The 26,961-nt window shown below is 52.5% G+C and overlaps 1 protein-coding gene across 4 annotated transcripts; it reads left to right on the top strand.

The window, feature by feature from the left end:
- Positions 1–4: 4 nt before the first annotated feature.
- Positions 5–25,327, top strand: GYS1 (glycogen synthase 1). Of its 4 annotated transcripts, none has more exons than XM_055236589.2 (16): positions 33–423; positions 1,975–2,156; positions 6,504–6,695; positions 7,755–7,940; positions 8,185–8,329; positions 11,278–11,395; positions 11,742–11,862; positions 12,590–12,696; positions 16,309–16,368; positions 16,464–16,542; positions 18,659–18,772; positions 19,053–19,179; positions 22,415–22,510; positions 22,729–22,892; positions 23,593–23,673; positions 23,837–25,327. In XM_055236589.2, the coding sequence occupies exons 1-16, from the start codon at positions 306–308 to the stop codon at positions 24,158–24,160; spliced, it is 2,214 nt and encodes a 737-aa protein (XP_055092564.1). In that variant the 5' UTR covers positions 33–305; the 3' UTR covers positions 24,161–25,327. The 4 variants fall into 4 exon arrangements, with proteins under 4 accessions (XP_055092566.1, XP_055092564.1, XP_055092565.1 ...); XM_055236590.2 differs by having other exon boundaries at positions 49–423; positions 6,504–6,713; positions 7,776–7,940; XM_055236591.2 differs by lacking the exon at positions 6,504–6,695 and having other exon boundaries at positions 5–423.
- The last annotated feature ends 1,634 nt before the right edge of the window (positions 25,328–26,961 follow it).

A 26,961-nucleotide genomic window follows, 5' to 3' on the forward strand; every position in this document is an offset into this window, starting at 1 on the left:
GACACGCGGAAATCCCCGCCCCCGGGCGTGGGCCAATGGCGCTGGCTGGGGGTGCGGTCACCGCCTCCTGGCGGCTGCGAGGTTTCACTGCAGGGGCGCCGGTGGGCTCAGTGACGCTGCGGCCGCCTTCTGCCTAGGTCAGAACGCTTCGGGGCGTGGGTGCGGTCTTGCAATAGGAAGCTGAGCGTCTTGCAAGCTTCCCATCGGGCACCAGCTACTCAGCCCCGCACCCTACCTAGTGCATTCCCTGGACACCTCCGGGGTCCCTACCGTGAGGTCCCCGGAGCCCCCGTCCTGCGCCAGCCATGCCTTTAAACCGCACTTTGTCCATGTCCTCACTGCCAGGACTGGAGGACTGGGAGGATGAATTCGACCTGGAGAACGCTGTGCTCTTCGAAGTGGCCTGGGAGGTGGCTAACAAGGGTGAGCACGCCAGGCGTCGGGGCCCTTGACCAGAAGGACAGTAGTGGAGGGGGGCCCGGAACTCTGAGTTGTAGGAGGACCGGGCTACTAGGGGAACCCTTGGGACCTGGGCAAGGAGGCTGTGACCCTGTGCCCTTGAGGAGGGGCTAGGAGGCCGGCGGTGGGTGGGAGAGTGATCGTTCGTTTGACTTAAGATGAAAGGAGGCTGGAAGCCCGGGTTCTGGGTCCTAGGGAAGAGGGCGCTAAAATGAGACTCCTAGGTCCTGGAGGGAGGCTTCCGAGAGACTAGATACCTGGATCCTGAACTGGGAAGGGGATGGGGGGGATGGGATTTCTGCGTGCAAACCTGGGAAGCTGCCGGGGTTTCAGACCTATGACCCTAACAGCATGGTCTAGGGGATAAAACTCCAGATTTGAGAGAGAACTGACTGGGAGATAGGAGGCCTGAGCGGCGGTGGGAGGACCTGAGGACCTGGCTGCTTAAGAATAAAGATGGGACGGGCTGGAGACTGTAATCCTTAGAGCCTAGGGTCGGAGAGGCTTGTGGGCCTGAATGCCTGGGCTTTGAAGGAGCTGAGGGCCTGAGCTATTAGTTCCTAGGAGTAGAGGAGCCCGTGGCCTGGGACACATGCGTACTGGAATAGGGGAAGGCTGGGAAGTCCTAAGTTAGTCAGGGGCTGGGCCCTAGGATGGGAGGGGCTAGGATCCTGCATTTCTGTGTCTTGGGCTTCAAAAAGCTGAGGTTCTGGCCTTGGAGAAGGCTGGGGCTGAAATCCCCAGGAACAAGCCAATCTCACACCTCAAAGAGCAGGGTCTGGGGGGTTGCTCTGCTGGGTCTTGGAGGGGAAAGGGACTGTGTCTCCCAGGAGGAGAGGGGGCCCGTGAACACACAGCCGGGTATCGCCAGGGCCTGGGCTCCAGGAGGGGAGGAGGCTGGGGGCTGGGGCTCCTGGGTCTGGGGTGGGGTCATGGGAGAGGCAGAACCGTGCTTGCCGGTGTCCCTAGTCAGGGAGAGGAAATTGGGAGGCAGGTCAGCAAGGTCCCTGGGGGCAGGGAATGACCATGCAGGCTTCTCTTGGGCAATGGTGAGAAGCTGGATTGGCCATGAGGAGGTCTCCCTCACCGGGTTTTGGAGCCTGGCTGCTATTTAAACCCAGCTCCTGTGAGCTGGGAACTCGGGAACCTGGGTCCGGGTAGTCCTCAGCTCTGCCATCCTTAGAGCCCCAGTCCCTAATTCCCTCAGACCAAGGGGTCCCAGCACCCAGCCCTTTCTCTCTCAGACCCAGAAGTCTAGCCTGAGCCCCCTCCCCCCTCAGGGTCCTGACCCCAGCCCCCTTCTCCCTTAGACCCGGGAGGACTGCCCCCCAGCCCCCCTGTTCCCTTCATCCAAGCCTCCAACCCCTACTCCAAACTACGGGCTCCCAGTCCCCTCTTCCCACTGAGCTAGGGGTCTGGGGCCTGAGTGCCCCCTACATCCCCGGCCCACCCCACCCCAGGCCCCAGAACTATGGACCTTGGCCGGGGCCTGCCCTCACACGCTTGGGCCCACAGTGGGTGGCATCTACACGGTACTGCAGACGAAGGCGAAGGTGACGGGGGACGAATGGGGTGACAACTACTTCCTGGTGGGGCCGTACACGGAGCAGGGCGTGAGGACCCAGGTGGAACTGCTGGAGGCCCCCACCCCGGCCCTGAAGAGGACACTGGATTCCATGAACAGCAAGGGCTGCAAGGTGGGACATGGCCCGGCCCAGGGCAGAAGCGGGTGGACAGCCTGTCATCGGGGTGGGAGCCACAGACGGAGAGGGGGAAGGGTGGACAGCCCCAGCCAGAGAGCGAGGCAGGCTTGGACACAGGAAGGAGGCGTGATAGAACACCCAGACAGATGCAGGGCCTGGAAGTGGGTGGGTGGATCCCAGACATGGGCGAATAGACAGACAGATGGCAAGTATGAGACAGACTGAGATGGAGATCCAAGAGGCCAAGGTCCTCAGACCCAGAGAGAAAGAGAGCGAGATCGAAAGACAGCCTGGTCAACATGGTGAAACCCCGTCTCTACTAAAAATACAAAAAAAATTAGCTGAGCATGGTGGCGTGCGCCTGTAATCCCAGCTACTCGGGAGGCTGAGGCAGGAGAATCGCTTGAACCCGGGAGGCGGAGGTTGCAGTGAGCTGCGATTGGGCCACTGCACTCCAGCCTGGGCGATGGAGCGAGACTCTGTCTCAGAAAAGAATGCCAGCCAGCCAGGCAGAGCTGGGGAGAAGTGGGCCTGGGGTCAGGAAGGAACAGGATTCTGGAGCCTGAAGTTCAAGTTCTCCCCTCCACTTGCTGCCTGTGTGTCCTTGGCTAATGGACACGCTAATAGCATCTACCTTCTAGAGGTGCTGGGAGGAGGAAACAGTTAATAAGGATAAAATGGTTAGTAGAGTTCTCGGCATGAAGGTAGCACAGGATGTGGTCGGTGATTGTCATTGTTATTATGATCATCATCATTGTTACTAACAGCCAAGCTTGGAGAGTGAGGGGGACAGGCAGACCAAGGGAGAAGGGTGGATGGAGCCACGGGCAAGAGTAATAGACAGACTAGGGATAGAAGAGAGGCCGCCAGATGTTTCAGAAAGTCAGTCCTAGAAGGAGAGAGAAGCATGGAATATCGGGGAAGAGAGGAGAGTTCACTGGACAGACCCACAGAACCGAGTCTTAGATGGGCAGATCAGGGATTAGAGAGGAGGGGGAGTTCCAGGGCCCCAGGATGAAGACGGAAGGAGACATGCTGTTGTCCAAGGAGAAAGCCATCAGGCAGCAGGGCTAAGGGACAGACAGGTCCAGGCCGGGGACGGAGAGGCACCGTGGTTCCTTTACTCATTCACAGCCTCTGGTTTGGGGTGGGGTCTGGAATCCATTCAGGCCCGACTGTGTCCCTAAGGGAACCCAGAACAGTCCAGTCCCTTCCTGAGGGCAGCTGCTTCCCACGTGCTGGGGGCCTAAGAATAGCCCCCCCCTCCAGCAAAAGGGCAGACAACAGCTGGGAGGGGGAGGGACCTCAGAGCGAGGCTCCGGGCAGGAAAAAGCCAGGTCGGCAAGGAGCAGAGCTGCTTCTCCGCTGCTGTGGCAGCAGGCCCAGAACCAACGCCATGGTCTCAGGGAGGAAAACAGCCAACTGGAGAAGTGCGGCCGAGGCAGAAGTGAGACAGCAAGTCTTCGAAACACGGCAGTGGTTAGAAAAATGCAGCCCCGGGGCACGGACAGAGGATGGGCTCTGTTAGAAATGTGTGGCCAGGCCGAGCACGGTGGCGCATGCCTGGAATTCCAGCACTTTGGGAGGCCGAGGTGGGAGGACAGCTTGAGCCCAGGAGTTCCTGACCCGCCTGGGCAACATGGCGAAACTCTGTCTCTACTAAAAATACAAAAAATTACCGGGTATGATGGTGTGTGCCTGTGATCCCAGTTACTCAGGAGGCTGAGGTGGGAGGATGAGATGTTGAGGCTGTAGTGAGCCATGTTTTTTTTTTTTTTTTTTTTTGAGATAGACTCTCACTCTGTCGCTCAGTCTGGAGTGCAGTGGTGCAATCTCGACTCACTGCAACCTCCACCTCCCGCGTTCAAGCAATTCTCCTGCCTCAGCCTCCCAAGTAGCTGGGACCTCAGGCGCATGCCACCATGCCCAACTAATTTTTTGTATTTTAGTAAGACAGGGTTTCACCGTGTTGCCCAGGCTGGTCTCAAACTCCTGAGCTCAGGCAATCCGCCCACCTCGGCCTCCCAAAGTGCTAGGATTACAGGCGTGAGCTACCGCACCCGGCCCAGTGAGCCATGATTGCACCACTGCACTCCAGCCTGGGCAACTGGAGTGAGACCCTGTCAAAAAAAAAAAAAAGAAAGAAAGAAAAAGAAAGGAGAGATGGAGGGAGGGAGGGAAGGAAGGAAGGAAGGAAGGAAGGAAGGAAGGAAGGAAGGAAGGAAGGAAGGAAAGAAGGAGGGGGGCTGTGGACTACAAAATAGGCCTATGGATAGAGGAAAGAGGTGGCAGGTGACAGATATGTGATGAAAGGAACAGAAACAAAGCAGCAAGGGGAAGAAAAGTGGCAGCCTAAACAGTAAGAATCATTACAGGCTGGGTGCAGTAGCTCACGCCTGTAATCCCAGCACTTTGGTAGGCTGAGGCCAGGAGTTTGAGACCAGCCTGGGCAACATGGTGAAACCCTGTCCTTACAAAAAATTTTAGCCGGGGTATGGTGCCATGTGCCTGTGGTCCCAGCTATGTGGCAAGCTGCGGTGGGAGGATTGCTTGAGCCTGGGAGGCCGAAGCTTCAGTGAACCGTAATTGCACCACTCCATTCCAGGCTGGAGGACAGAGCAAGACCCTGTCTCTGAAAATAAAAAAGGGCCTGGTTTGGTGGCTCACACTTCTAATCTCAACACTTTGGGAAGCTAAGCAGGAAAACTGCTTGAACGCAGGAGTTCACGATCAGCCTGGGCAACATAGTGAGACCCCATCTCCACAGAATATTAAAAAATTAGCCTGGCATGGTGGCCCACGCCTGTAGGAGGTGAGGTGGGAGGATTGACTGAGCCAGGGAAGTTGAGGCTGCAGTGAACCATGTTCACAGCACTGCACTCCAGCCTGGGTAACAGAGCGAGACCCTGTCTTAAAACAAAAAAGAAGCATCCCATGGAACGAATTAGCATCAGAAAGAAAAGACAGTGGGAGATGCAGATGGTTGGTAAGAGAAATGTGGCAGCAAGTATAGAAACAAGGCAGCAGGTAGGAGAAATGATTTGCAGAGTGGCCAGACAGGGCAGTGGGGGCATAGACACAGGACATGTGACGTATGTGGTTATAAGCAGAGAAAGGAGGCAGCAAGTGGGAGAAGGGTAGCAGTTATAGGAATTAAACAGGAGGCTGGGTGCGGTGGCTCACGCCTGTAATCCCAGCACTTTGAGACGCCCAGGCGGGCTGATCATGAGGTCAGGAGATCGAGACCATCCTGGCTAACATGGTGAAACCCTGTCTCTACTAAAAATACAAAAAATTAGCCGGCCGTGGTGGCGGGCGCCTGTAGTCCCAGCTACTTGGGAGGCTGAGGCAGGAGAATGGCATGAACCCGGAAGGCGGAGCTTGCAGTGAGCCGAGATCGTGCCACTGCACTCCAGCCTGGGCGACAGAGCAAGACTCTGTCTAAAAAAAAAAAAAAAGAAAGAAAGAAATTAAACAGGAGGCTAGGTGGGTGCAGTGGCTCACGCCTGTAATCCCAACATTTTGGGAGGCCGAGGAGGGCAGATCACCTGAGGTCAGGAGTTCGAGACCAGCCTGGCCAACATGCTGAAACTCTGTCTCTACTAAAAATACAAAAAATTAGCCAGGTGTGGCCGGGCGCGGTGGCTCATGCCTGTAATCCCAGCACTTTGGGAGGCTGAGGCGGGCGGATCATGAGGTCAGGAGATCGAGACCATCCTGGCTAAAACGGTGAAACCCCGGCTCTACTAAAAATACAAAAAAAATTAGCCAGGCGTGGTGGCGGGCGCCTGTAGTCCCAGCTACTCGGGAGGCTGAGGCAGGAGAATGGCTTGAACCCGGGAGGCGGAGGTTGCAGCGAGCCGAGATCGTGCTACAGCACTCCAGCCTGGGCAACAGAGCCAGACTCCGTCTCAAGAAAAAAAAAAAATTAGCCAAGTGTAGGGGCGGGTGCCTGTAATCCCAGCTACTTGGGAGGCTGAGGCAGGAGAATTGCTTGAACCCGGGAGGCAGAGGTTGCAGTGAGCTGAGATTGCGCCACTGCACTCCAGCCTGGGCCACAGAGCAAGACTCTATCTCAAAAAAAAGAAAGAAAGAAAGAAAGCAGGGGGCAGGGAAAATATTGCAACAGAGATGGAAACAATGTGTAGCAGGAATAAATCGTGCAAATAGAGAAGTAAGGCTAAGGCAGCAGGTGAGAAATTAGCGGCAGATACGGAAACAGAAGGTAAGAGAGCTGCGGCTTAAGTCTAGACATCTGCCTGCAAATGGAACCACAGATGCATGCAGATATGAGGTTGAAGCCCAGAGCCTCCCTATGGTGCCTCCCCCACCCCATCCCAGGTGTATTTCGGGCGCTGGCTGATCGAGGGAGGCCCTCTGGTAGTGCTCCTGGACGTGGGTGCCTCAGCTTGGGCCCTGGAGCGCTGGAAGGGAGAGCTCTGGGATACCTGCAACATCGGGGTGCCGTGGTACGACCGCGAGGCCAACGACGCTGTCCTCTTTGGCTTTCTGACCACCTGGTTCCTGGGTGAGGTAGGCCCCATCCGACATGTTCCACTCATACCTGAAACTACAATGACCATCAGCCCCTGGGACAGAGGATGGGCTTCTCCCTGGGCATTCTGGGAGTCATAGAGTCCTTTAATCCAAGGATTAGCTCTGGCCTTTGAGGACATGGACATCCAGGGGCCCAGGCTCTACTCTCGATGCCAACTTCATTTACTCCAGTCTTCCAAGCACAGGGATTCTATCTCAAAGTGAGGCTGGCGGGCTTGCCCAAGGAATTCTGGGAGTTGCAGTTCTCTAGTGTGCTATTGCTGGACTCAGCTCTCAGATGCTGCCCTGGATGCTTATGAATCCCCAGCCTGACCTGGTTTTGACCCCCTTCTAGGTTTTAAAAGGCTCAAGAAACTTAGTTTCCAGGCTGGGCACGGTGGCTCACGCCTGTAATCTCAGCATTTTGGGAGGCTGATGGGGGAAGATCACTTGAGGTCAGGAGTTCAAGATGGCCAAACCTCGTCTTTACTAAAAATACAAAAAAATTGGCTGGGCGTGGTGGTGGGCACCTGTAATCCCAAATCCCAGCTACTTGGGAGGCTGAGACAGGAGAATTGCTTGAACCTGGGAGGTGGGAATTGCAGTGAACTGAGATCGCATCACGGCACTCCAGCCTGGGCCACAGAGCGAGACACTGTCTCAAAAAAAAAAAAAAAAAGAAAGAAAGAAAAAAGAAAAAAAAAGCTTAATTTCTCATGCCCTGGGACAAATAATTCAGGAACTGGCTGCTCCTATGGCATTCTGGGAGTTGTAGTCCTTTTGCCAGTGTTGGGTACAGACAGTGTACCCTTGAGACAAGTGGTCTTTAGAGACTGTCCAGGACCTGGGGACATGAAAACTTCAGTCTTTCCAATCTTACTCTGCCAGGACTTAGACGGTTGGCCAAAAAATCCTCAGTTCCTGTCAACCCCTGAGGAGGCAGTCACTTGAGCCCAGGAGTTCAAGACCAGCCTGGGCTGCATCAGGGATTTACAGGTCCCTGTCCGGTTGGGATTGCTGCAGTGGAGACAGCGGCCCTGTCCCTGTTGCCCACAGTTCCTGGCGCAGAGTGAGGAGAAGCCACACGTGGTTGCTCACTTCCATGAGTGGCTGGCAGGCATTGGACTCTGCCTGTGTCGTGCCCGGCGACTGCCTGTAGCAACCATCTTCACCACCCATGCCACGCTGCTGGGGCGCTACCTGTGTGCCGGTGCCGTGGACTTCTACAACAACCTGGAGAACGTGAGCTGGGACCGTGGCAGATGGGGGACTGCGAGTATGCCAGGGAAACCCAAAGCTCTGGGGGGCGCAAGGGGATGGTGCCCCCTCTTCCCCCAGGATCCAGGAGTCCAAGTCCCCAGATCCCTCCTACCTCAGACCCAAGAATCCAGCCCCCAGCACTAATTTCTCTTAGGACCCCAGTGTCTGGACCTCCAGAGTCTTCTCCCCAGTCCTTCTAACCTGACTGCTGTCCCCTCCCACCCAGTTCAACGTGGACAAGGAAGCAGGGGAGAGGCAGATCTATCACCGCTACTGCATGGAAAGGGCGGCAGCCCACTGTGCTCACGTCTTCACTACTGTGTCCCAGATCACTGCCATCGAGGCACAGCACTTGCTTAAGAGGAAACCAGGTAGGGGCTGGGCTGAAGTCCCCAGACATGAATGAGGTAGGCAGCTGTCTATGCCAAAGCCAGTTGCTCCTCATCCCAAGAAGCTCACTGTAAGTTAAAATAGCATAAACCGAAAATGTATTTCGGCTGGGCACGGTGGCTGACACCTGTAATCTCAGCACTTTGAGAGGCCAAGGCAGGAGAACCACTTGAGCCTGGGAATTTGAGACCAGCCTGAGCAACATGGCGAATCCCTGTCTAAAAAATTCGCCAGACATTGTGGTGTGTGCCTGTATCCCTAACTACTCAGGAGGCTGAGGTGGGAGGATTGCTCGAGCCTAGGAGGTCAAGGGTGCAGTGAGCTGTGATCGTGCCATTGCATGATTTGGGTGGCCTGGAGAGACCCTGTCACAGCCTGGGTGACACAGTGAGACCCTGTCTCAAAAAATTAAAAAAATGCATTTAATACACCTAACCTACTGAACATCATAGCTTAGGCTAGTATACCTTAAATGTGCCCAGAACACTTTATGTTAGCCTGCGACTGGGCAAAATCATCCAATACAAATCTATTTTATTTTATTTTGTTTTTATTTATTTATTTATTTTTGAGACGGAGTCTTGCTCTGTCGCCCAGGCTGCAGTGCAGTGGCGCTGTCTCAGCTCACTGCAAGCTCCGTCTCTCAGGTTCATGCCATTCTCCTGCCTCAGCCTCCCAAGTAGCTGGGACTATAGGCGCCCGCCACCACACCTGGCTAATTTTAATACAAACCTATTTTATAATAAAGTGTTGAATAGGCTGGGCGCAGTGGCTCACACCTGTAATGCCAACACTTTGGGAGCCCAAGGCGGGCAGATCACGAGGTCAGGAGATCGAGACCAGTCTGGCCAACATGGCGAAACTCCATCTCTACCAAAAATACAAAAATTAGCTGGGCGTGGTGGTGGGTGCCTGTAATCCCAGCTACTTGGGAGGCTGAGGCAGGAGAATCGCTTGAACCCCGGAGGCAGAGGTTGCAGTGGGCCGAGATCGCACCACTGCCCTCCAGCCTGGACAACAGAGCGAGACTCCGTCTCAAAAAATTTAAAAGAAAAGCCGGGCGCGGTGGCTCATGCCTGTAATCCCAGCACTTTGGGAGGCCGAGGCGGGTGGATCATGAGGTCAAGAGATCGAGACCATCCTGGCTAACACGGTGAAACCCCGTTTCTACTAAAAATACAAAAAATTAGCTGGGCATGTTGGGCCCAGCTTGGGAGACCCAGCCTGTAGTCCCAGCTACTTGGGAGGCTGAGGCAGGAGAATGGCGTGAACCCGGGAGGCGGAGCTTGCAGTGAGCCGAGATCGCACCACTGCACTCCAGCCTGGGCGAAAGAGCGAGACTCCGTCTCAAAAAAAAAAAAATTTAAAAGAAAAGTGTTGAATATCTCATCAAAATCCAAAATTGGACTCATGTGAATGTATGTAACTTTCACACCATCATAAGGTTGAGAAATCATAACTTGGCCGGGCGCGGTGGCTTACACCTGTAATCCCAGCACTTTGGAAGGCTGAGGTGGGCAGATCACCTGAGGTCATGTGCTCAAGACCAGCCTGGCCAACATTGTGAGACCCCCTCTCTACCAAAAATACAAAAATTAGGTGGGCATGGTGGCAGACGCCTGTAATCCCAGCTACTTAGCTACTCGGGAGGCTGAGGCAGGAGAATCTCTTGAACCCGGGAGACAGAGGTTGTAGTGAGCCAAGATTGCGCCACTGCACTCCAGCCTGGGCAACAAGAGCGAAACTCTGTCTCGAAAAGAAAAATCATAACTTGGACCATCCTAAGTCCTAAGCTGGGGACCATCGGTTACCATTTTTTTTCCTAAAGAATAGAGAACTACAGCTCCCAGAAGGCTGTGGAGGTGGTGACCTGTATTTGAGGCTCTCTGACTATATACTCTGGAGGCTAATGGAAGGTCTAATTTCTTTCATATTAATTTCAGATATGATAAAATTCTGTAATTGGCTAATGTAGATTGGTCTTATGAAAGGGAATGGAAGATCAGTGGACTTTGTTTTTGAGAAAGGTTAGGTCGGAACTGGGCATTCTTCCCAGCCCTTAGTATCCGTTCTCGTGAGTATAAGGTGAGAACTACAACTCCCAGAAAGCCTTTGACTAGTTAGCTCCATATGTTCCAGAACTTTGCCCTAGGCGCTGATGGGGGTTGTAGTTTTTCGTTGATATACTTTAATTTGTATAAGGAGAAGAAATGACTGGGTCCCTGTAAGAAGCTTGGAAGTAGAGGATATATCCTAGGAGACGAAGAACTTTGGGGATGTTTAATCATTTCCATCTCAGGGTGGGCTAAGAGGAAACAAAAGAACTACAACTTTCCCAGAATCACCAGTGTGGATCAGATCCTGTTAGCCATTTCCAGTAGCTGAGGAGACTTATACTTGTGCTTGTGAACCTAAGCAAGTAATATTAGGCAAGAAGGCATCTCGGAGTCAGGGTATGTGTGTCACCAAGGGAACTGGCCAGGCATGGTGGCTCACACCTGTAATCCTAGCACTTTAGGAGGCCAGGGCAGGAAGACAGCTTGAAGCCAAGAGTTTGAGATCAGCTTGGGCAACATGACAAGACCCCATCACTACAAAAGTAAAATAAATAAATTAGCCAGGTGTGGTAGTGCACGCATGTAGTGCCAGCTACTCAGGAGGCTGAGGAGGGAGGATTGCTTGATCCCAGGAGGTCAGGGATGCAATGAGCTGTGATTGTGCCACTGCTCTCCAGCCTGAGTGACAGAGAGAAACCCTGTCTCCAAAAACAAACAAAAAAGGCGGGGGGGGGTGGGGGCGGACCTCATAGGAAGGCTCTTGAAACAAAGAAATTGCAAAAGGCAAAGGGTGTTTTCTTCATTTATTCATTCAACCACAACATTGATCTGAATGAACAAATAAAACATGGGACCCTCACCCCCAATCCCAGATATTGTGACCCCCAATGGGCTGAATGTGAAGAAGTTTTCTGCCATGCATGAGTTCCAGAACCTCCATGCTCAGAGCAAGGCTCGAATCCAGGAGTTTGTGCGGGGCCATTTTTATGGGTACGTGGGGCATATACCTAGGTCTTAAGAGAGGAGGGCATTGGGAGCCTAACCATCTAGGTCCGGGGGAGGGGGCAGCTGGGGGCCCGGACTCCTGGGTCTGAGGGAGGGGGCACCTGGGTAGTCGGCCTCCTTAATTCTTGAGCGCCGGAATAATGGGCTGAGGATTAAAGGAAAGCTCCAACTAAAGAGAAGAACTACAACTCCCAGGAGGCCCCATGATGCCTCTGTATTACCTAAGACACCCTCTGCCCCCACCCATAGCTTCTGGGATTTGTAGTTTTGAGGCCAGGGCTAGTGGGTGGGTGAGGGCTTTGGGCTTTACCGTGCCTTGTGGGTTCTTTAGGCATCTGGACTTCAACTTGGACAAGACCTTATACTTCTTTATCGCTGGCCGCTATGAGTTCTCCAACAAGGGTGCCGACGTCTTCCTGGAGGCCTTGGCTCGGCTCAACTATCTGCTCAGAGTGAGGCCTGGGCTATGAGGGGATAGAGGGAGGGCAACCAAAGCAGTTTATAACTAGGGAGAACAGCCAGGCACAGTGGCTCACGCCTATAATCCCAACACTTTCGGAGGCCAAGGCGGGAGGATAACTTGAGCCCAGGAGATGGAGACCAGCCTGGGCAACATGGTGAAACGCCATCTCTACAAAAAATACAAAAATTAAATTATCCAGGCATGGTGGCTCACACATGTAGTCCCAGCTACTTGGGAGGGTGAAAGGGGAGGATCACGTGAGCCCGGGAGGCGAAGGTTGCAGTGAGCCGAGATCACATCACTGCACTCCAGCCTGGGCGACAGAAAAAGACACTGTCTCAAAAACAAACAAAACAAGACAAAAAATAACAGAGAGAACAGAAACCCAAGAAGAAGGAGGCAGAGGTTGCAGTGAGCCGAGATCACATCACTGCACTCCAGCCTGGGCGACAGAAAAAGACGCTGTCTCAAAAACAAACAAGACAAAACAAGAAAATAACAGAGAGAACAGAAACCTAGGAAAGCACCTGCGTGTGGTGGGGGGCCGTGAGGGGAATATGGAGACCCAGAAAGAAGGTCAGAGTCCAGGTGGGGACTGTCCTATAATTCTCCTTGACAGGAAGGGGTACGGCAGGATCCCAGCGGTCTTGGCAGAAAGGCTGGCTGGTTCCAGGCTTCCCCCACACGATCCTGTCCTCCCCCTCCTTTCTGCGCAGGTGAACGGCAGCGAGCAGACAGTGGTTGCCTTCTTCATCATGCCAGCACGGACCAACAATTTCAACGTGGAAACCCTCAAAGGCCAAGCCGTGCGCAAACAGCTTTGGTTAGCAGCCCTCGCTCCGGCCCCTGGCCCAGTCCACTCCCAGCTGCATGCTTTGGGTCCCGTGTTTCTCCTAGGGTCTCAGTGTTTTTTGTTTTTTTTTTTTTTGAGACAGTCTCACTCTGTCTCCCAGGCTGGAGTGTAGTGGCGCGATCTTGGCTCACTGCAACCTCTGCCTCCTGGGTTCAAGCAATTCTTCTGCCTCAGCCTCTCGAGTAGCTGGGACTACGGGTACACACCACCATGCCCGGCTAATTTTTGTATTTTCAATAGACACGGGGTTTCAGCACATTGGTCAGGCTAGTCTGAAACTCCTGACCTCGTGATCTGCCCGCCTCAGCCTCCCAAAGTGCTGGGATTACAGGCATGAGCCACCGCACCCAGCCCTCTTTTTTTTTTTTTTTTTTTGAGATGGAGTCTTGCTCTGTCGCCCAGGCTGTAGTGCAATGGCATGATCTCGGCTCACCGCAACCTCCGCCTCCTGGGTTCAAGCGATTTTCCTGCCTCAGCCCCTGAGTAGCTGGGACTACAGGGGTGTGCCACCACACCTGGCTAACTTTTTATTTTTATTAGAGACAGGGTTTCACTATGTTGGCCAGGGTGGTCTCGAACTCCTGACCTCAGGTGTTCTGCCTGCCTCAGCCTCCCAAAGTGCTGGGATTCCAGGCATGAGCCACCACGCCTAGCCTTTTTTTGTATTTTTAGTAGAGACGGGGTTTCACCATGTTGGCCAGGCTGATCTCGAACACCCGACCTCAGGTGATCCAGCCACCTTGGCATCCCAAAGTGCTGGGATTACAGGGGTGAGCCACTGTGCCCAGCTGAGTTTCTTTTTCTTTTCTCTGATTTTTTTTTTTTTTTTTTTGAGACAGTCTCACTCTGTTGCCCAGGCTGGAGTGCAGTGGCGTGATCTCGGCTCACTGCAACCTCTGCCTCCCAGTGAAGCTCAGTTTCTTCATCTGTAAAACCGTTCATTCATTAGCAGCAGATACTCACTGAGCATCTACTATGTGCTGGCTAATTTTTATATTTTTAGTACCGATGGGATTTCACCATGTTGACCAGGCTGGTCTTGAACTCCTGACCTCAAGTGACCTGCCCTCCTCATGTATTCCAGGTCCTGGGAATACAGCTGTGAACCAGAAAGATAAGATCCCTTTCCTCATGGAGCTTGTATTCTAGAAAATCCTGTAGACGGAATTTACTTTCGGGCAAAAATAAAGCAGAACTGGAATATGAGACAGGGTTGTCAGGACACGCCACACTGAGAAAGTGTTATGGGGTAGAGACGAGGAAAGGTGAGGAGGGAGCAAGCCCTGTGGGTATCTGAGGAACAGCAGATGCGAAGGCCCTGAGGCATGATTGAGACACGGTGGGGAGTCCTGTGGGGCTGGAGCAGCATGTCTCATAGAGAAGAGATAGAAAGTGAGGCAAGATGGGGGACACCTATAGTCCCAGCTACCCGGGAGGCTGAGGCAGGAGGATCATTTCGGCCCTGGAGATTGAGGCTGTAGTGAGGCATGATTGCGCCACTGCACTCCAGCCTAGGCGACAGAGTGAGACTGTCTCAAAAAAATAAAAAAGAGGCCGGGCGCGGTGGCTCACGCTTGTAATCCCAGCACTTTGGGAGGCCGAGGCGGGCGGATCACGAGGTCAGGAGATCGAGACCACGGTGAAACCCCGTCTCTACTAAAAATACAAAAAATTAGCCGGGCGTGGTGGCGGGTGCCTGTAGTCCCAGCTACTCGGAGAGGCTGAGGCAGGAGAATGGCGTGAACCTGGGAGGCGGAGCTTGCAGTGAGCCGAGATTGCACCACTGCACTCCAGCCTGGGCGACAGAGCGAGACTCCGTCTCAAAAAAAAAATAAAATAAAAAAATAAAAATAAAAAAGAAGTCGGGCATGGCGGCTCACACCTGTAATCCTAGCACTTTGGGAGGCCGAGGCGGGTGGATCACCTGAGGTCGGGAGTTTGAGACCAGCCTGACCAACATGGTGAAACCCCATCTTTACTAAAAATAAAAAAATTAGCTGGGAGTGGTGATGCACATCCATAGTCCTAGCTACTCAAGAGGCTAAGCAGGAGAATCGCTCGAACCCAGAAGGCAGAGATTGCAGTGAGCCAAGATCACGTCAACGCACTCCAGCATGGGTAACAGCGAGACTTGGTCTCAAAAAAGAAAAAAGAAACAGGCTGGGCACGGTGGCTCACACCTGTAATCCCAGCACTTTGGGAGGCTGAGGAGGGCGGATCACTTGAGGTCAGGAGTTCGAGACCAGCCTGGTCAACATGGTGAAATCACATCGGTACTAAAAATATAAAAATTAGCCAGACGTGGTGGCACACGCTTGTAATTGCAGCTACTCAGGAGGCTGAGGCAGGAGAATTTCTTGAACCTAGAAAGTGGCCGAGATTGCGCCAGCCTGGGCAACAGAGCGAGACTCTGTCTCAAAAAAAAAAAAAAGAAAGAAAGAAAAATAAATGAGGCCAGAGCTATGGGAGGATTTTAATTAGAGAAGTGACCGTGGGGCTGTCATGTGACACTGCTAGCTTTACTTGTGTGCCTAAATGGTCCTTTCTCAGAATCTTACTTTCTTTTCATATAAAATGGGGCTTAGCATTGCCATCTGCAGGACAAGTACGAGTCCTAATAATAGCTGACATTTCTGGAAGGCTTGCCATGTGTACTTTTTGGCATGACATCATTGGGTCCTCGTTGCAAACCTCTGAGGTTGATTCTATTTTCATCCTCGTCTGAAAAATGAGTCACTGCAGTCAGAGAGGGAAGGCCACCTGTCCCTGACCACACAGCTAATGTCAGACACGTGGGATCTAAGCCTTCCAGGGCCTGCCCCCTGGGTCCCCATCCTCCAGCCTGGAGGCCACAGGGCACGGCTTCCCTGCTCACACCCCAGTTTCCTTGCTACCCTAGAAACCTAAGAGTAGCTGGGCGCGGTGGCTCACGCCTGTAATTCCAGCACTTTGGGAGGCCGAGGTGGCCAATTACCAGCCAGAGATCAGGAGTTCAAGACCAGCCTGGCCAACATGGTGAAACCCCGTCTCTACTAAAAATACAAAAATTAGCCAGGCATGGTGGCAGGTGCCTGTAATCCCGGCTACTCAGGAGGCTGAGGCAGGAGAATTGCTTGAACCTGGGAGGCAGAGGGTGCAGTGAGCCAAGATCGCACCACTGCACTCCAGCCTGGGCAACAGAGTAACTCTGTCAAAAATATATATAATAATAATAATAACAATAAACTGCCGGGCGTGTGGCTCAAGCCTCTAATCTCAGTACTTTGGGAGGCCGAGGTGGGCAGATCACCTGAGGTCGGCAGTTTAAGACATGGAGAAACCCTGTCTCTACTAAAAATACAAAACTGTTAGCCAGGCGTGGTGGCACGCGCCTGTAGTCCCAGCTACTTGGGAGGCTGAGGCAGGAGAATCGCTTGAATCCAGGAGGCAGAGGTTGCAGTGAGCCGAGATCATGCCATTGCACTCCAGCCTGGGCAACAAGAGCCAAACTCCGTCTCAAAATAAACAAACAAACTAACTAAAGAAGCCTAACAGTAAACGGCAGCTGGTGTGTGTGTGACCCTGTTGCTCTGCTTCCTCCAGGGACACGGCCAACACAGTGAAGGAAAAGTTCGGGAGGAAGCTTTACGAATCCTTACTGGTGTGAGTGCCCTACCCTTAGCCCTGTGCCCTCCTAGGCCCTGACTAACCCCTCTCATCACTCCGTTCTCACATGCATGCCCCCGCTTGCCTTGCAGTGGGAGTCTTCCCGACATGAACAAGATGCTGGATAAGGAAGACTTCACTATGATGAAGAGAGCCATCTTTGCAACGCAGGTATGGATTGGACCTCTGTGCAGAGAGATGGCAGTTCCTGGCAGCCCCTGAGGCACATACACACACACACACGAAAGAAGGAAAAGAAAGAAAAGAAAAGGTCAAGACAGCCATAAAAGAATTACAACTCTCAGCTCTCCTTGGGCCTTGCTGCACAAGGCTCCACCTCTGCCCCTAAAACTGCTGGGAGTGGTAGTTTTATCGGGCCACTTTAGGGACGGAGTCAGGTGAGCAAAAGCACCCAGCATTCTCTAGAAAACATTGCAAACTCTCAGCAGCTGCGGTTTCTTATTCCAGAGGCTGTGTGTTGGTCCCCAGACACCCCTGGGAATTGTAGCTGCTTTAGATTCCTAACTTCAGAGAGAATCGGCATTTATAAAACGAGAACTTACAGTCATTCTATTGAGTCTAGGGGCCCGAGAAACTACAACTCCCAGCAGGCCCTGCTGGCTTTCTGGGGCATTGACTCTTCCCTTGTCCAGAGGCTTCTGGGAGTTAGAGTTTTTTCATTCTCTGGGGTCCAGGGACTTCAGTACTTGTGGTCTACATTGGTGAGCCATTTCCTGGGGAATGGAAACCTAGACAGCTAAGTTGTAGAAACAAAATGTGAACTGCTTTTGGCTAACCCATAATTTCCAATAGTCCCTAAAGCAGCCCACTTCATTATGAATGTTTCTGCCACGGGGCTGCTGGGAGTTGTAGTTTCTCGGGCCCCTAGACTCAGTAGAGTGATGGTAAGTAAAATCTTTAATGAGCTATGATAGAACAGTTGCAAAGAACTATACACCCCAGTAGTCCCCAGGACTTCCTATCACACTAGCTCTGTCTTGCTCCAGAGACTCTTGGAAATTGTGGTTTCTTTGGGCCTCTGTTAGGGTTGGAGGTGAATTTTCTTTTTTCTTTTTTCTTTTTTTTTTTTTTTGAGACGGAGTCTCGCTCTGTCGCCCAGGCTGGAGTGCGGTGGCACAATCTTGGCTCACTTCAACCTCCGCCTCCCGGGTTCATGCCGTTCTTCTGCCCCAGCCTCCTGAGTAGCTGGGGCTACAGCTGCCCAGCACCACACCTGGCTAATTTTTTGTATTTTTAGTAGAAACGGGGTTTCACTGTGTTAGCCAGGATGGTCTCGATCTCCTGACCTCGTCATCCTCCTGCCTCGACCTCCCAAAGTGCTGGGATTACAGGCATGAGCCACCGTGCCTGGTGGTTGGAGGTGAATTTTCATAAGGCAACTACAACTCCCAGCAGTCTCCAAAGCTTGCTGCCATATTGGTACACAGTCTCCACCCACATTGACTAGGGATAGTTATACTTTGGGTTTCTTTAATAATAGAGCCCAGAGTACAGAACAAGGTGGCTGCAACTCCTCATAGTCCTTAGAGGTAAGGGAGTTGCTAACACTGGCTTTGCCTCAAAGACAGCTGGGAATTGTAGTTCTTTTAAGCTCATGGTGGTTAAGGGAAAGAAAACCTTTCCAGGCCAGGTGTGGTGGCTCAAGTCTGTAATCCCAGCAGTTTGGGAGGCCGAAAGGAGTGCATCGCTTGAGCCCATGAGTTCAAGACCTACTTGGCCAACATAGTGAAACCCCATCTCTATTAAAAAAAAAAATAGGCCAGGCGCGGTGGCTCACATCTGTAATCCCAGCACTTTGGGAGGCCGAGACGGGCGGATCACGAGGTCAGGAGATCAAGACCATCCTGACTAACACAGTGAAACCCCATCTCTACTAAAAATACAAAACATTAGCCAGGCGTGGTGGCAGGCGCCTGTAGTTCCAGCTACTCGGGAGGCTGAGGCAGGAGAATGGCATGATCCTGGGAGGCGGAGCTTGCAGTGAGCCGAGATCGTGCCACTGCGTTCCAGCCTGGGCGACAGAGCGAGACTCTGCCTCAAAAATAAATAATAATAATAATAATTTAAAAGAAAAGAAAGAAAACCTTTACGGTTGTACTAGAGCCTAGTGGGAATCCACAACTCCTGGTGATCACTTGGGCCTGTTGCCCCACAGTCTGGTGCACTTGTGGTCTCCTTGGCTCCCCCAGGGTCAGCATGGCTCATGAGGAAGTAGGGAGTTCTCTGTCCCTTCCATGACCCCTTGCCCTTCTTGTGGCTCCTGCAGCGGCAGTCTTTCCCCCCTGTGTGCACCCACAATATGCTGGATGACTCCTCAGACCCCATCCTGACCACCATCCGCCGAATCGGCCTCTTCAATAGCAGTGCCGACAGGGTGAAGGTGAGGGCATTTGGTCAGGGCTGGGTTGGGCACGGCAGAGGGAAGGGGTGGGGTCCTGGGCCTCACACACTCCATTTCCCCATAAGTTTTATCGAAGGTATTGCTGTGGTTAGAAAGAACCCTGGCTTCTGAGGCAGACAGACCTGGGTTTGAACACTGGTCCTACCAAACACATGCTGTGTGATGCTAGACAAGCTTTTTACCCTCTCTGGGCCACCTTGGGATCTCAGGGCTTAGCTAAATAAGGCACTTGGGCTGAGTCCTTCTTTTTCACTACCAGGTGATTTTCCACCCGGAGTTCCTCTCCTCCACAAGCCCTCTGCTCCCTGTGGACTATGAGGAGTTTGTCCGTGGCTGTCACCTTGGAGTCTTCCCCTCCTACTATGAGCCTTGGGGCTACACGCCGGGTGAGTGTAGTGGGCAGGGGACAGCGTGGTCATGGCGTCCTAGTCAGAGCTAGCATGTCTTGGGGCAAGGCACTGGCCTTCTCTGAGCCTGTTGCCTTCTTTGCAAAACAGGAACAATGGTAAACATCTGTTCTGCTACAGCACGTGCTTTTGTGACACAATAGCTCATGTATTGAGGAACTAGAAGGCTGGGTTTTGAGGACTAGTTAGTGTCAAATGGGTGTCACAGTTCACACTGCTTTCTCCCAGTGCATGGGCATTTGGCCCCCCAAATAGCAGCAATGAAATGCACAATTCACAAATACAGCCGAGTGTGGCCAAGTCTCCTCGTAAGACATTCCCAGTGCCCATCAACTCCACCTTCCTCTTGTTGGTTCACATTAGCCAGTGTTTTTAAAGCTAAATAAGGCCGGGCGTGGTGGCTCAGGCCTGTAATCCCAGCACTTGGGGAGGCCAAGATGGGCAGATCATGAGGTCAGGAGTTTGAGACCAGCCTGGCCAATATGGTGAAACCCCGTCTCTACTAAAAATACAAAAATTAGCCAGGTGTGGTGGTACGCACCTGTAGTCCCAGCTACTCAGGAGGCTGAGGCAGAGAATTGCTTGAACTTGGGAGGCGGAGGTTGCAGTGAGCTGAGATCACGCCACTGCACTCCAGCAGTGCTGTGCTCTGGGTGACAGAGCGAGACTCCGTCTCAAAAAAAAAAAAAAAAATTAAAGCTAAATAAGTGCCATTTCCTAATTTATTAGTAATTTAACAAGTCTTGCAAACTGTGCTTGCATGATAATTAGGAGTCATGTGGTCAGCCCCAATTCCCGTTTCCATAGGCCTTTGTTTTATAGATAGATTGATAGGTAGTATTAGTCTGTTTTCACACTGCCATAAAAAAAAAAATCCAAGACTGGGTAATTTATAACGGAAAGAGGTGTAATTGACTCACAGTTCCACATGTCTGGGGAGGCCTCAGAAAACTCAGTCATGGCGGAAGGGAAAGAAAGAAGCTTCTTCACATGGCGGCAGGAGAGAGAAGTATGTGAGGGTGCAGGAAAAAACGAACATTTATAAAACCATGAGATCTCGTGAGAATTCACTCACTATCGTGAGAACAGCAGCAGGGGAACCACCCCTGTAATCCAATCATTTCCCTCCCTTGACATGTGGGGACTACATTTCCAGATGAAAGTTGGGGGGAAACACAGAGTCAAACTAGATCATAAATATATATTCAATACTTTTTATTATTTGTTTCTTTTTTGAGATGGGGGTATTACTCTGTTGCCCAGGCTCACCTGGAACTCCTAGGTTTAGGTGCGGCTCCTGCCTCAGCCTCTTATATGTCATTATAGGTGCACCCCACCGTGCCTGACAGACCTATTATATTTAGTGCCTATTTTTGCAGTTTACAGAGGTTTTTAGGAAAACTTACATAAGAATTATAGATCAGGCCAGGCATGGTGGTTCACGCCTATAATCCCCACACTTTTTGGGAGACCGAGGTGGGAGGATCACTTGAGAATAGGAGTTAGAGACCAGCCTGGCCAACATGGTGAAACCCTGTCTCTACTAAAAATACAAAAATTAGCTGGGCGTGGTGGCAGGCACCTATAATCCCAGCCCCTCGGGAGGTTGAGGTGGGAGAATTGTTTGAACCCCCGAGGCAGAGGTTGCAGTGAGCCGAGATCGCGCCACTGCACTCCAGCCTGGGCGACAGAGTCAGACCCTGTCTAAAAAAACCGTAATAATAATAATTATTATTATAGGTTGGGGCAGTGGCTCACACCTATAATCCTAGCATCTTGGAAGGCTGAGGTGGGAGGATAGGTTGAGCCCAGGAGTTCAAGACGAGCCTGGACAACATGGTAAGACCCTGTCTCTATAAAATTTTTTTTTTTTTTTTTTTTTTTTGAGACAGAGTCTTGCTCTATCGCCAGGCTGGAGTGCAGTGGCACAATCTTGGCTCACTGCAACCGCCTCCCGGGTTCAAGTGATTCTCCTGCCTCAGCCTCCAGAGTAGCCGGGACTACAGGCGCCCGCCACCACACCCAGCTAATTTTTGTATTTTTAGTAGACACAGGGTTTCACCATGTTGGCCAGGCTGGTTTTTTTTTTTTTTTTTTTTTTTTTTTTTTCTCTTCTTGACCTCGTGATCCACCTGCCTTAGCCTCCAAAAGTGCTGGGATTACAGCCATGAGCCACCATGCCCGGCCTTTTTTTTTTTTTTTTTTTTTTTAATTAGCCAGGCATAGTGTTGTGTGCTTATAGTCCCAGCCACTTGGGTGGCTGAGATGGGAGGATTGCTTGAGCCTAGGAGGTCAAGGCTGCAGTGAGCTATGATCAAGCCACTGTCTTCCAGGTTGGGTGATAAAGTGAGACCTTGTCTTGAGAAAAAAAAAAAAAAAGCATTGGACCAGGCGCAGTGGCTCACGCCTATAATTTCACCACTTTGGGAAGCCAAGATGGATGGATCACCTGAAGTCAGGAGTTCGAGACCTGCCTGGCCAACATGGTGAAACCCTGTCTCTACTAAAAAATACAATAATTAACTGGGCATGGTGGTGTGTGCCTGTAGTTCCAGCTACTTGGGTGGCTAAGGCACGAAAATCTCTTGAATCCGGGAGGTGAAGGTTGCAGTGAGTCGAGATTGTGCCATTGCACTACAGCTTGGGTGACAGAGTGAGACCCTGTCTCAAAAGAAAAAAAAAGCATAAAAATCCATCAAAAAATTATAATACATTCCTTGAACTATTTCTCAAGGTTGTTAAACGTATTAAACAAGACGTACTAGATGCTCTGTACACAGGGATACTAATAATGAGAGACCTTATCTTACCCCCCATCAAAATAGACTAAGTCTGTACAAGATACTGGCACAAGAAAAGATCTTACAGGTTGTGACAATTAAGTAGAATGACGGACCTTGGCCCGATCCTACAGGTTGTGAGAGTTAAGTCAAATGGACATTGGGATGCTCAATCAATTAGCATCCTTATCTCCCAACTATAGACTTTCCCGCATCTTGGAGCAAGAGCAAGTAATTCTCTTTTCTGAGCCTCTTAGCGTCCCTTCTGAGAAATAGGGAAATGCACAGTCTGGTTGTGCGGGCTCAGCGACGCTCCGCACAGCGCCTGGCACTTGGTACAGGCACCAGTAGAGGGCGGTGTTGAGGCGTCTATTGCGATTAAGAGGGTAGGAGATATGGGAAGCTAAGTGGGTCTCTCTCCTGCCTTCCCGCAGCTGAGTGCACGGTTATGGGAATCCCCAGTATCTCCACCAATCTCTCCGGCTTCGGCTGCTTCATGGAGGAACACATCGCAGACCCCTCAGCTTACGGTCAGCGCCCAGGCGCCTGAGGATTCTACAAGGGGGCTTGAGAACAGTGACTCCTGGATCCTGGGAAGGAGGAGATTGCATCCTTGGGGACCAGGGGCACGAGGAAATGGGGGGGCTCTTGGGCCGCGGGGAGAGGAGGGGTCCTGGTACCACAGAGTCCTGGAGACCATGAAGATCTCCCCAGGATGTTTTCTGAACCTGGGTCCTGGCCTCCACAGGTATCTACATTCTCGACCGGCGGTTCCGCAGCCTGGATGATTCCTGCTCGCAGCTCACCTCCTTCCTCTACAGCTTCTGTCAGCAGAGCCGGCGGCAGCGTATCATCCAGCGGAACCGCACGGAGCGCCTCTCTGACCTTCTGGACTGGAAGTACCTAGGCCGGGTAGGACCCCCACTTTCTATCCTCTCCTGGCAAATCAGCCGCTCCTGGCTAGGGGTCTTTGGTGCAGGATGAAGGGTCCCATCCTATTTGTAACAGTTGCTGTCCCTTTAAGCAATGAACCAGGCCGGTCGCGTTGGTGGCTCATGCCTGTAATCCCAGCACTTCGGGAGGCCTAACAGGGAGGATCGCGTGAGCTCAGGAGTTAAGAAACCAGCCTGGGCAACATTTTATTTCTACTAAAAATTAAAAAAATCAGCCGAGCGTGGTGGTGCGTGTCTGTAGTCCCAGCTACTGGGGAGGCTGAGGTGGTAGGATCGCTTGAGGCCCAGAGGTGCAAGCTGCAGTGAGCTTTGATCAACCTCACTGCACTCCATCCTAGGGTAGCAAAGCAGGACCACGTTCAAAAAGAAAAAAAGAACATTGGTCAGGCGTTCTCATTTGCATAAGGGTGTGGCCAAAGAGGTGACTGACTTGAGAATTCAGCCCCTGTTTGAGGGATGTGGCTCAGAAACTGTCCATTCAGAGATCTGCTTATCTACATAAGGGGTGGAGTCAGTTAGATGGATTATTTGCATGGGGCAGGCTCAACGGTGCAGCAGTGTGCTCATCTGCATAAAGGGTGTGGCCAGGACCCCCATCATCTGCCTGGGGGTGGGGCCTGGCTCTTACATTCTCTGCCCCCTCCCCTCCTTTCCCCTAGTACTATATGTCTGCGCGCCACATGGCGTTGTCCAAGGCCTTTCCAGAGCACTTCACCTACGAGCCCAACGAGGCGGATGCGGTGAGTGGACCCTGGATTTCTGCTTAGCTAGGAGCCAAAGGGCTGGGCTTTGGTGGGGTGGGGATCCCTCCTGGAGTGGGAAGGCCTAGAGGTGGCTGGATGCCTGGGTGGGACTGTGAGGTCCTCAGCTCACCCTGGTTTGCACCCACATCCCCGTATGCAGGCCCAGGGGTACCGCTACCCACGGCCAGCCTCAGTGCCACCGTCGCCCTCGCTGTCACGACACTCCAGCCCGCACCAGAGTGAGGACGAGGAGGATCCCCGGAACGGGCCGCTGGAGGAAGACGGCGAGCGCTACGATGAGGACGAGGAGGCTGCCAAGGACCGGCGCAACATTCGTGCACCAGAGTGGCCGCGCCGAGCGTCCTGCACCTCCTCCACCAGCGGGAGCAAGCGCAACTCTGTGGACACGGCCACCTCCAGCTCACTCAGCACCCCAAGCGAGCCCCTCAGCCCCACCAGCTCCCTGGGCGAGGAGCGTAACTAAGTCCCCCCCATCACACTCCCCGCCTGTCCTGCCTCCCTCCTCCAGAGAGAGGATGCAGAGGGGCGCTGCTCCTAAACCCCCGCTCCAGATCCGCACTGGGTGTGGCCCCGCAGTGCCCCCACCCAGTCCGCCAAACACTCCAGCCCTTCCAGCTCCACTTTCCAAGTTCCTGCACTCCAGAATCCACAAAGCCGTGCCTTTCTTTGGCTCCAGAATGCATAATCAGCGCCCTGGAGTCCCCTGGGCCTGGACCGCTTCCCAGAGGCCAGGAATCTGCCATTATTCTGCCGTGGTGCCAGAGGTTTTAGGAAACCTGGCATGGTGCTTTCAGGTCTGGGGCTCCTAGAGCCCCCCGTGTGGCTTGCAAATTCTACAGCATACAGAGCAGGCCACGCTCAGGCCCGGCATGCGGGCCACCAAGTGCAGGAAACCACATGGTGTCCCTGTGAATGGGGCAATCAAGGCCAGAGCCGGGGCACTTTCAGAGTTTGAAGGTAACTGAGAGCAGATGGTCCTCCATTTCAGCTCCAGAAGTGGAGCTCTGGGATGAGCTCATGTTCTAGCCCTCCCCTGGCATGTCAGAGCCAGGCTCTGCCTGGAGGATCCCTCCATCCGGCTCCTGTCATCCCCTACACTTTGGCCAAGCAAGAGGTGGTAGAACCACTTGGCTGCTCGTTCCTTCTGGAGGACACACAGTCTCGGTCCAGATGCTTTCCTGTCTTTCTGGCCCTTTCTGGACCAGATCCTACTCCTCCTTTCTAAATCTGAGATCTCCCTCCAGGGAATCTGCCTGCAGAGGACAGAGCTGGCTGTCTACCCCCACCCCTAACCTGGCTTATTCCCAACCGCTCTGCCCACTGTGAAACCACTAGGTTCTAGGTCCTGGCTTCTAGATCTGGAACCTTACCACGTTACTGCATACTCATCCCTTTCCCATGATCCAGAACTGAGGTCACCGGGTTCTAGAACCCCCACATTTACCTCGAGGCTCTTCCATCCCCAAACTGTGCCCTGCCTTCAGCTTTGGTGAAAGGGAGGGCCCCTCATGTGTGCTGTGCTGTGTCTGCACCGCTTGGTTTGCAGTTGAGAGGGGAGGGCAGGAGGGGTGTGATTGGAGTGTGTCCGGAGATGAGATGAAAAAAAATACATCTATATTTAAGAATCCCAGGAGTGGTCAGACATGAACACTTGGTGGGCCTGGTTCTGACGTCCCCCCAGTGCCACCCCTTCCCTGGTCTGAGCTCATCCTCCTATTCTAGAGAGACTTGGATTTTGCTGTTCTAAAATTCCAGTGTCATTCATGGAAGGTATCTCTGATTGCTTACTTGGGACTTGATTTGCAAGTGGCAAAAATTTGGCTTAAGACATCTTGGGCATAAAGGGGCTATGTGACTGGGAGGAAGATCTATAGGACAGCTGTGAACCACGTGTAGCTTTTTTTTTTTTTTTTTTTTTTTTGAGATGGAGTCTCGCTCTGTCACCAGGCTGGAGTGCAGTGGCATGATCTCGGCTCGCTGCAACCTCTGCCTCCCAGCTTCAAGTGAATCTCCTGCCTCAGCCTCCAGAGTAGCTGGGATTACAGGCGCCCGCCACCACGCCCAGCTCATTTTTGTATTTTTAGTAGAGATGGGGTTTCACCATGTTGGCCAGGATGGTTTTTTTTTTGTTTTTTTTTTTTTTTTTTGAGACAAGAGTCTCGCCTTGCTTCCAGGCTGGAGTGCAGTGGAGAGCAATCTCATCTCGGCTCACTGTAACCTCCGCCTCCTGGGTTTAAGCAATTCTCCTGCCTTAGCCCCCTGAGTAGCTGAGACTACAGGAGCACGCCACTACACCGGGCTAATTTTTGTATTTTTAGTAGAGGCGGGGTTTCACGTTGTTGGCAAGGCTGGTCTCCAAACTCTTAAACTCAGGTGATCTGCCTGCCTCGGCCTCCCAAAGTGCTGGGATTACAGGTGTGAGCCACCGTGCCCAGCCACTTCTTTTTTTGATACAGGTCTCCCTCTGAATCCCAGACTGGAGTGCAATGGAGCAATCACAGCTCACTGCAGCCTCAACCTCCCAGGCTCAAGTGATCCTCTCGCCTCAGCCTCACAAGTAATGGGGACTATAGGTACTTGCCACTGCACCTGGTTAAATTTATTCTTTTCTTTTAGAGAGTGGGGGTCTCCCTATGTTGCCTAGGCTGGACTCAAACTCCTGGGCTCAAGTGATCCTCCTGCCTTGGCCTTCCAAAGTGCTGGGATTACAGACTTGAACCACCCTGCCCCAGCCTCAGGGGAAGGAGAAGGGGAGGAGTCAGAGCTGACACAGCAGTTTTGCAGCTTGGACCCAGCAAGTGCTTTTTAAGGCCTGTTTTAAACTTCTTCAGTTCCCATTTGGAGAATCCGGCCCAAAGTTTCACATCCCATTTCTATGATGAACCCTAAACCCCTTGTCCAGCATTGCTTGGGCATCACATGTTCCTGGCTGCTCAGCTCCACTTGCCAGTTCCTCTCAGTGTGCACCCACATTGGGATTACTGAAGCTTGGGCCGTAATCTCTAAACTCTGGAGCAAAGACCTCAGTGAGCCTCCTGGTTGCCATGCAAGTTGCATAGCAATAGCGTCAATGTGCCCATATACAGAGCCTCATAATTCCACTGCCTCCCAGAATTGAGGCTTTTTTTTTTTTTTTGAGAGTCTTACTCTGCTGCCCAGGCTGGAGCACAGTGCCGCGATCTCAGCTCACCGCAACCTCCGTGAGGTAGACATGCCTTCGTGAGGCAGACGGGAGTTTCCGCTCTTTTTGCCCAGGCTGGAATG

This window comes from Symphalangus syndactylus, chromosome 13, assembly GCF_028878055.3.
Source record: "Symphalangus syndactylus isolate Jambi chromosome 13, NHGRI_mSymSyn1-v2.1_pri, whole genome shotgun sequence".
NCBI classification, from domain to species: Eukaryota; Metazoa; Chordata; class Mammalia; order Primates; family Hylobatidae; genus Symphalangus; species Symphalangus syndactylus.

Bases quoted from the DNA above. Each gene is read 5' to 3' on its own strand.
- GYS1 (XM_055236589.2), top strand. From the start codon at position 306: ATGCCTTTAAACCGCACTTTGTCCATGTCCTCACTGCCAGGACTGGAG. The intron at 2,157-6,503 runs GTGGGACATGGC...ACCCCATCCCAG, and splicing joins TGAACAGCAAGGGCTGCAAG to GTGTATTTCGGGCGCTGGCT. The intron at 11,396-11,741 runs GTACGTGGGGCA...TGGGTTCTTTAG, and splicing joins GTGCGGGGCCATTTTTATGG to GCATCTGGACTTCAACTTGG.